Source organism: Aphelocoma coerulescens, chromosome 1, assembly GCF_041296385.1.
Source record: "Aphelocoma coerulescens isolate FSJ_1873_10779 chromosome 1, UR_Acoe_1.0, whole genome shotgun sequence".
In the NCBI taxonomy this organism is placed as follows: Eukaryota; Metazoa; Chordata; class Aves; order Passeriformes; family Corvidae; genus Aphelocoma; species Aphelocoma coerulescens.
In genome coordinates, this window is record NC_091013.1 from 78171842 (window position 1) to 78181145 (window position 9304).

The following is a 9304-nucleotide window of genomic DNA, read 5'->3' on the forward strand; positions in this document are numbered from 1 at the left end:
TTTAAGTAAGCATCAAGGTTGTTTTCTTTTTGTCTGTACCTGGGAACTATATACTTCTCTTAAAGATACTTTCTCACACTTGCTCTTGTTTTGATTTTAAACTGTGTTCCCTCAGTGGGAGACTGTGATGACACTATTACTTTAAGCATCAAGTGAGAATCATATTCCAGTCTTGTAATTACCCTCTTATGAAAAGCTTAAAGAAACATTATCTGTTCTAGGTTGGCTGTGATCGCAGTAAAAACCTGGTGGATATTTGTGCAGAAAAACATTTCCAGGCGTTTGTCTGTGATGCCCTGTCAGTGCCAATCCGCAGTGGTTCTTGTGACGCCTGCATCTCTATTGCTGTAATACACCACTTCTCAACAGCAGTAAGTCACCCCTCTCTCTGCTCTACTCTACTGTTGTATTGCTGTGCAGAGCTGCTAATGGTACAGTACAAGCAAAGGCAAGAAAAAAATGGGAAGAAATCTAAGGTTTGCATTTGGTGTAAGCAGTTGTCAGAGCAGAGTTAAGTTGTTGTGCTACTGCTGCTTCTTAGACTTTCTCTGCTTTTCAGATACCCTTGCTTCCCCTGGAGCTTTGGTCCTGATGTTTGGGTTTCATTTTCGTGTGCTTGCAATTAATGACACTGGAGAAGGGGGCTCTGCTTTGGGAGTCAAGAGATACATTGTTTCCAGGCTCAGATCTTGGGCAGATCTTGTGATTTTGGGGTTTTTAATCTGTGCATTCATTGTCCATCTTCAAACAAAAGGGAGACTACTCACCAGTCTGCTGTGTCCCTGGGCTGGGTAAGGTTTTCCTGGCAGGAACTGTGCCATGGTAACAAGCTTCTAGACCATCTTAGAGAGGCCCCATGGATCTTTCCATACCAGAAACACAGTCAATGATTCCAAATCCAGTACAAAAAAAATAGAAGGAACTCTGTTTTGAAGGCTGATATATCTTTGCTTGTGTGGTCAGAAGACCTGTGTTTAAGCTGTAAATCTGACCCCTTCAGGTGCAAACTTAGCCTGTGCATCATTAGGTACAGTAGATTTGAATCTGGGATTTTAAATACTGAATCACCTTTTTGAAAAGGTGTCTGTCTTTTCCAGGTGGGCTGATAGGTCCAAGAAATCCTGCTCAGCGCAGAACTATTTTCAAATGGAAAGGGAATAGTAGAATCACTGAGGCTGGAAAAGACCTTTAAGATCATCAAGTCCTGCTGTTAACCCAGCACCACCAAGTTCACTACTAAACCATGTCCCTCAGTGCCACATCTACAGGTCTTTTAAATACCTCCAGGGGTGGTGAATCCACTACTGCCCTGGACAGCCCGCTCCAATGCTTGACATGAGTGATGTCTTGATGAAGAAATTATGTCTAGGAAAATGTCTTGGCTTGCACACAGCAATGGGGGCTATATTATGAATGAAAATAAATAGTGGAAAAACACACCTTCCTTTCAAGTTTTAGTGTATCTTAGGCAAGGAGGAATTGCTGCCTTTCCATTCTCCTGACTTTATGTACTAACTTCACACTTTTGCTTTTCCTCTCCAGGAGCGGAGACTGGCTACTATCCATGAACTAGCTCGGCTTCTAAGACCTGGTGGAACAGCACTCATATATGTCTGGGCAATGGAACAAGAATACAAAAACCAGAAGTCTAAATACCTTAAGGAAAAGAATGGTAGTAAAAACAAAGAGAAGGAAATGAATACTGGCACAGCTGAGAGACCACTTAGTGACCAAGGGCCTGATAACAGCAGCCAAGACTCAGCATGGTCTGACCAACTCCTTAATGGCTTGAAAGATGAAAGCTGTAGTGCCAAGCCAGTAGCAGACTTCAGACTGCCTGTTCACACTAACAGAACCTCCTTTAACTCTCAAGATTTGCTAGTTCCCTGGCACCTGAAAGGTGGTAGTAAAAAGAAAGAGGAAAGTGTTGATACAGTGTTGGTTCCAGGTGGCTCCAAAGAATCACAAGAACTCAGCCCTGTTTTCCACCGCTATTACCATGTGTTCTGTGAAGGGGAACTGGAAGCAGTGTGCAGATCCCTGGATTGTGTCAGGGTTCAAAAGAGTTACTATGATCAGGGAAACTGGTGTGTGATTCTAGAAAAGTTGTAGCCTGTGGTGTTTCCTCTACAATCTGTAGAGTTTTCTTTGTTTTCCACAGTGAAAGGTATTTTGTGAAAAATATTTTTAATGCAGGCTGCAGCTATTGCCTCTTTTAAAATAACAGAATAAAGATTGTGTATTGAGTTAATAACAGTGGCTAGCACTGTGTGCATATGTTAACAAAATAATGGCCAAATTCAGCTACTTCCTCTGCAGAAGTGTTTGCTTTACTTCTCTGAATTACAGTGAAGAGGATTAAGTGGGAAAATACTGCCCACGCAAATCACTGAGTCCAGTCTTGAGCTTTTAAAGACAAAGGATCTGGTTCTCCCTTCTCTTACACCATTTTATATTGAGGTAGCTGCAGTGGTTTCCCTGCAGTCCACAACTAATTGAAATGGAGCTCTGGGCAGGAAATGCAGAGCTCTTTGCTGTGTAAAACTGTGGATCAGGGACAAGGGAGTGAATGGTGTATGAAGCAGTTAAGCTGAACAGTCAAACTGTTGCCCCAAATTTGGTCCTGCCTGTTTTGGTGTCCATGAGGGGTGACAGATCTCTTTCAGTTTGGAATTTACTCTCTTGATTGTGGTAATAATGATTTCCTCAAAGAGAACTGGAAAGTCAGTGGGGACACCGCAGACATTTTTCTCCTTGGCTCTCAAATACCTACAATTCATGCTGTGTGTCCCCAGAGTTCTGTAGCTCTTCACTGTAGTGTAGTGTGAAAGCTCCTCTGAAGTGTGAGTTCCAGCCCAGCTGGAACAACCAGACCAGCTCTGCTACCCACCTGCATTCCTATGAGTGCACATCTCTGTGCCTGTAGATCCAGGACTCGTTGGGTGGGGTGACCCTGACATCCCCTGTGGGGGAAAAAAGGGAAAAATATTAAAGTGAAGGCAATATTGGTGCAGGTTTTCTGCTGGGTAGTTTCAACCCCTAAATGTTGGCAGTGGAGCAAGTTCTATTTACTGCACTTCAGAAGAGCAAAGGGCTTGAGTAGAAGGAACTGATGCTGGGCTGGCTGACTCAGAGCAGCCCTTTTGGCTGTTGCCTACAAGGACTAGGGCAATTTATTTAATACAACTCTTGTGCTACCAAAGGAATGTGCCACCTGCAATGCATTTCTGGAACTAAAATAATGGGCTGACTTTTCTAGGGTGAGTGGCTATGGTGCCTCTGGAAACCAGTGCTGCTAAGTGATTTATTGCCTGTAGTTGTCGCAAGATCTATGGTATTGGCAGGTTGTGCTTCTGTAAATAATGGCATTTAAAATGAGTGCCCATCCTAAATCATATGGGGTCTTTGAGGACAGCTGTGTGCCCTTGGCCTACTCCTGCCTGCCTCCCATGTGCAGGCTAAAGGCTGCTGTGCTGGTAGCCTGCTCGCAGTCACTGTTTCTCCTAGGCTTCCATCTTATAATGGAGAAGATCCAAGGGGAGCGCTAGCAGTAAGAGAGGAGCTTGCTGCCACCACAATTCACCTTTGCTTGCTGTCTGCTTCCAAGACCCCCTGGGAAGGAAGGTCTCATTCCCCAGCTGCATATGCTGCCCATGTAGCAGCAGCCTTGTCCTAGCTGATTTCTTTCCTTTGGACGACAAAGGAAGCATGTCTGTAGCAATGAGCCCTCTTGGGTATGTTCAGGGGCTGATTTGCACACATTCAATGAATATCACATAGCTGGAAGCATGTCTTGCATCAAAGCCTGAGCTGGCTTCAGTACTGGGACACAGTGTTTGGGTGCAGGAACTCACCCCTTTACCGGCTGGACTGTGGGACCAGACCTAGCCTGGAGAGCTCCAGGGTGCAGTGCTACATGATGTTGGTGTGGCACTGGTGAGAAGGGACAGGGACAGCCTCTGATGGGTGTCTGTGCAGTGACTAACTTACTAAATTGGGCTCCCTATTCTGATTATATGGATTGCATTCATGTAGAATAAAGTAGGAGGACACATCTCTGAAGCTCTGTGTCTGCAAGGCCCTGTGTTTGCTGGTGCCTGGACTCCTGCTGAGCACACAGCAGCTGCCATTGCATTTGTACATTGCCTGTAGCTGCATTTACTCTAAGAATATACAGTGTTCTGGCAAGGAACAACTACTTGAAAGTCCTTCTGAAGTGTTGCCATATCTTGACCTTGTGTGACAAGTTAGGAATCAGGTCTGTGGTTGTGCTCCATTACTCAATGTACCCTTGTTCTGACTGGGGATAGCTCAGAGGTGCTGCCTCCAAATTCACTGCTGGCTCTGACTGGACACAGGGTCACCCATTGTTCTAATCTGGGGCTCAAATGCATCAAGTAGACAGAGCCTGAATAATTGAATGTGGACTTTATGTAACACTGATCTATTTTTTGCAGGCCCTGTGGCTCCTGTAGAGCTTTCCTGCTTTCTCTCTGTTTCCCTGGCAGAGGCAGCATTAGGCAGTGTCTGGTGTCACATTCAGTATTTCTTGCCTTCCAGGCTGAATAACATCATTTATTGACTGCCACATGTAGGAATAGGTCAAATTTCCTCTCACCAGTTCTGCAGTGAAGCACCTGGGATGTCTGAGAGACAAGTCAGATTTTGCTGTCAGCCTTTTTGGATGCCATCTCTCTTCCTGCAAGGTATTCCTTTTAGCTGAATCACAGCAGCTTTTCCAATCCATTTCATGCTGGCTCAGAGCAGAAAGTGTCACTCTCCCTGTCCTAGGCAGCCCAATGATGGTGGTGAGTTTCAGTGGGTCCTGGTTCTGGAAGGAGGTTCTGGCATGGAGAACACCAGCTTGGGCAACACTGCATGGACAGGCACACTGGGTTGAACATACAATACATAATTCCTTACCAAAGAGGGTTTTCCTGGCATTTCTGAGGGCTGTGAGCTAGAGGACCGTCCCAGCAGCATGTCATCTCTTCAAAGACAGTAAAAAAGTTAAAAGTACTCTGACATCCTCTGAGGCCTGGAAATGTTATGAAGTATTTCTTTGGTTAAAGTCAGAGAGTCTCTTCAGATGCTCGAAGAGGAATCAAGTGGTGATGGAAAAAATGACAAGAGAGGAGGGCAGGTAGATGTTAACAAAATGTTTTGCAGGGATTTACAACACAGAATTACGTGCCACCACAGCTGCCCTCTGCAGTACCGCACTTGCCCCTTTTTACTTCCTGGAAGTGTAATGAGATGAAACTCTTTAAGGTCAACAGTTAGATTTAAATGTTACAGGTTTCACAGTGCACTGGTTTTCATAGTAATTATGCTCCCTTTTTGGCCTTATTTAAATAACAAATGTGTTTAAATGGTTATTCATTTGCAGCCTAGAAGATAAAGGGAAAGCAAATACTCATCTCCATGTGAGTATGACCTGTGCTTTGAATGCCAATGCCTGTCCTATGGCAGTCCTCCCTGATGTCCCAGTCATCATCAGAGCTCGGTGTACCCAGGAGCAGTGAGGCGGGAATTTCTGCTCTGGCCCAGATATGACCTTTGGTTTAGGTCTGGGCAGCCAAACATGCAGGCAAACATCTGGTGGTGTGACCAGAGGTGGCTGTTTTAGGGGTTACTGTCCCCTTTGTTCCCAGCCTCCTGTTCCAGAGACCACCAGGTCACCCCAGATCAGGTGCCCTGACCCTGCACTGGGCAGACCCTGTACCATGTGTTGCACTGTCTTGCCCTGATAAAACAAGGGCTTCAGAGCATCCGTGGGCTCAAAGCTAAGGACATGATGAGGTGATTTCTTGTCCTGGGGCAGGCAAAAAATGAAACCTGCAAAACATGGAGGGCTTCTTTTAATTTCATAGGTTTCTTCAGACTGATGTCCTGATGCAGCCAAGCCAGTGACAAAAACTCCCCCAGACCTTGGAGAGGCTGGATTTCCCTGGAAGTGTTCAATTTAAGCTTAGCAGGGAGAGGTGTAGGGCAGCAGATGGCAAGGGACGACATGCTGATTGCATTGCTTTGCTGAATGAGAGCCACAAAAAGCTGAATGGGGACCACAGCTTTTCTTAAGAGAACTTGAAGGACTGGCCTTGGCACAATGAGCAGAAGATGAATTCTTGTACTCCCTAGTTCCCCCCAAAGTCACTCAATCATGCCCTTCCTTAGTTGAACAGGGGAGAGAAAATATAATGAAAGGCTCATGGGTTGGGATAACATCGAGGAGAGATCACTTGCCAATTACCATCATGGGTGAAACAGTAGAAAAAGGAGAAGTAAAACTGAATCTTGAAAACATCTTCCCCCCCACCCTTCCCTTCTTCCCGGTCTTAACTTTATTTCTGATCCTCTAACTCCTCCTTGCAGTGACACAGAGGGATGGGGAGTGGGATTATGGTCACTTCATCACATGTTGTTTCTGCAGCTGCTTCCTGTTCTCATGCCAGGATTAGGCATCTTCTTCCTCTCAAAGAAGCATTATGAATGTGAAACTTCTAATCCATTTAAGTACAAATACAGATGTGCTTCATAAGTATAAGTAAGATTAAAGTGTCCATCTTGCTACTACTGGCTTTTGGCTGAGGGTGTTGATACTGGACATAAGGTAAATAACTCATATTTCAGTCTTTAAGAGTTATAAGGCAGTGTAGGAAGCAGGAAGTTTCTTTAATGTACTAAGAGATGGAAAAGCAGAGAGATTATAAAACAAGTTATAGGGAAGAGCATGGTGAATAGAAACTATAACTTAGTATCAATAGAGCATGACAGAGAGTGGAGACTAATGGTGATCAGTTAAATGCCATGATCCCAGTGGGAGCAATTAAGCATCTATCAGAGATATTAAATATAGGCTAGAAAAACAGCAATCAATCTGAGTGAAAGCAAGCTGCTGGTGTGCATACAGGATGAAGAGAATTTCTGCAGATGACATGGAAAGTCAGCTGTGTCTGTAGTCTCTCCCAAGCAGAACTCAGACATTCTCTGTATAAAGTGAACGTCAATGAACACGTTTGGGGAACCGTGTGCCAGAAATAAATGTCACGCAGCTGTCACTGCATACAGCAAATGTTCTGAGTTTTGCAAACTATTCCCCAGACTGTACTAGGTGGATGGGGAACCTTCCCAAACACCTAAATTATGAGAGATTTAGAGTGGTAACATTTTCCATACATTACAAAATTTTAATGTTTACCAGAATCTAAAAAAACTTTTCATTTCAGAATTCCAGTTCTGTTATACCTGTAAATATCACAGGAACAGTTTCCACTTGCAAAGTGAAAATTATAAAGATTTGTCTAGGAATACTAAAGAAGATTAATAGCTACTGTCTCCAGTGTGGTTTGTTTTGTGTATTCTTCTTGCTGCTACAATTACGGATTTCTTGTCATTATCACTTTCTGTGTGTCACTATGGTTTTCTATAATTTACTGGGGAGAAAAGAGGGAAAGACATTTCATTCATTATTACAAATCTCTTTTAGGTGTGTTAATGTGCTTTAAAAGAAGTGATTATACTGACAACGTCAGCATTTGGACCCTAATTTATTATGCAAATAACTTGCTCTTCGTTAACTAGTATATGTCCTCTTGGGGCAGAATCAGAATTGCATTCCTTTGTCCAAACTTTCTGAAAGACCATACCTGACATCTCAAGTGGCCACAAATGAATCATTTTCCTTCTCTCACCTGCCTCCTTAACAGATATTTGCTACAGAGATGCTTGTTGAAGGCAGACAGCTTGTTCCTGTACCTGATGGTGCTCTCATCACTGAACTGTAAAAGACACCTGTGTTGAAGTCTAAAACTCGGGTCAACAGCAAGACCCTGGATTGTTTTTATCTGGCTGACATCATTTGGTACAGTATTTCTGTCACACTTCTGCACTTGCAGCAAGCCACCACTGGTGTGCAAATACTATAAAATTCTCAGAAACCTTGCAAGTATTTTAAGCTATTTTAAAGGTATCCTTGTTTAAATTATTCTAACCTGTAACTTTGTCATAATATCAAGTATCTGATATTGTGAGTTGACTCTTAAAACTGGACATTTTACCTGTCAGCCATAGCTGTGGCTTTGAAGGATAACACAAGGAGGAAGCTAGAGACAATCCAGGGCGTTTCCTTGTCCTCTTTGTTCTTCCCTTCATTTCTAGTAAATAAGGAGGTCTAATAATTTTATTTTAGGCCTTTTTCTAAAGCATCCTGAGAATTGATGGGGACTTGCCCCTCTGCCTCTTGTGAGCTCTAGATCAGGCTCTGAGGTAGGTGGCTTAGCCAGTAGGCTGGGAATACCAGATGTGATGTAGGATGACAGAGGCGAGGGTGGTGCTTGTAGGTCTGAGGGCATCAGGATCTCCCAGTAGGCAGCCCCTTCGTGTAGGCAGCTCTGTGGAGGTACATCTGGGAACTGACTGGATCACGGACACAGAGAGAGTGCTCTGACATGAAACTCTTCTCTGCTCCTTAAGCAGGCTATGCCTACCATTACAAAACAGCAACCCCAATGACAGCAGTACTTTTTCCTCTGACTTTATGAAAGCTGTGGCAGGAGATTTCCAATTCACAAGAAAATAAGGTGGAGAGATATGTCACTGCAATATCAGTAATTAATTTTCTCCTTGCAATGCAGAAATGCTCTGTATTATTACTTTTAACATGAGGACGAGCTTACTCTTGTTAAAAAACTAATGTCCTTTATCTGAAAAAAAACCAAATCAATCTTCTATCAACAACAATCAACTACATAGATGAATTTATTCTTAGCTGTCTTTGTCTTATATTCCTACTGAAATTTAATTAAAAGGAAAACTATTGAACCAAAGCACAAGACAGTAGAATAAATTAATGTGAAATAGATATTTTTATAAACGATTGTGTGCTTGTTTGTGTGATGTCTTATTCAGACTCTAGATCAAAACTGAAACTGATTCCAAGGCCTAGAGAGAGTTTAGAAATTGCTAACAATAAAAGTAGCTCACAGTCTGTTGCTGAGCCATCCTATCTTCTCAGATAGTTCATCTTTGATGCCTTGTGCAGAGCAGAAGATGAAGCAGCACGTTTCTCATCACATTCGACTGCTCAAATACACATCAGTCCTTAATGTTAGACTTCTCATACACTTGGATGAGTTCAAAGTATAAACTTGCAACCAGGGAGCTGCTAAAGCACTCATCTCAGGGAGGCAGAGTCCTTTACAGTATGCTGCAGCTCTCTCTGGCAGTAATTCAAGTTACAATCTGGCAATATCTGAAGCTCTGTTAGAACAATTACAGTGAATCCCACATTCTTGCTATTAGA

At 43.3% G+C, this 9304-nt stretch overlaps 1 protein-coding gene across 11 annotated transcripts in view; it reads left to right on the top strand.

The window, feature by feature from the left end:
• Positions 1 to 6573, top strand: part of ALKBH8 (alkB homolog 8, tRNA methyltransferase) — a 50840-nt gene extending 44267 nt beyond the window's left edge. For all 11 annotated transcript variants that reach the window (XM_069014477.1, XM_069014496.1, XM_069014486.1 and 8 more), the window contains 2 exons: positions 222 to 371; positions 1543 to 6573. In XM_069014477.1, the coding sequence (XP_068870578.1) occupies positions 222 to 371; positions 1543 to 2112 (720 nt within the window). In that variant the 3' untranslated portion in view covers positions 2113 to 6573. The remainder of the gene's footprint in view (positions 1 to 221; positions 372 to 1542) is intronic.
• The last annotated feature ends 2731 nt before the right edge of the window (positions 6574 to 9304 follow it).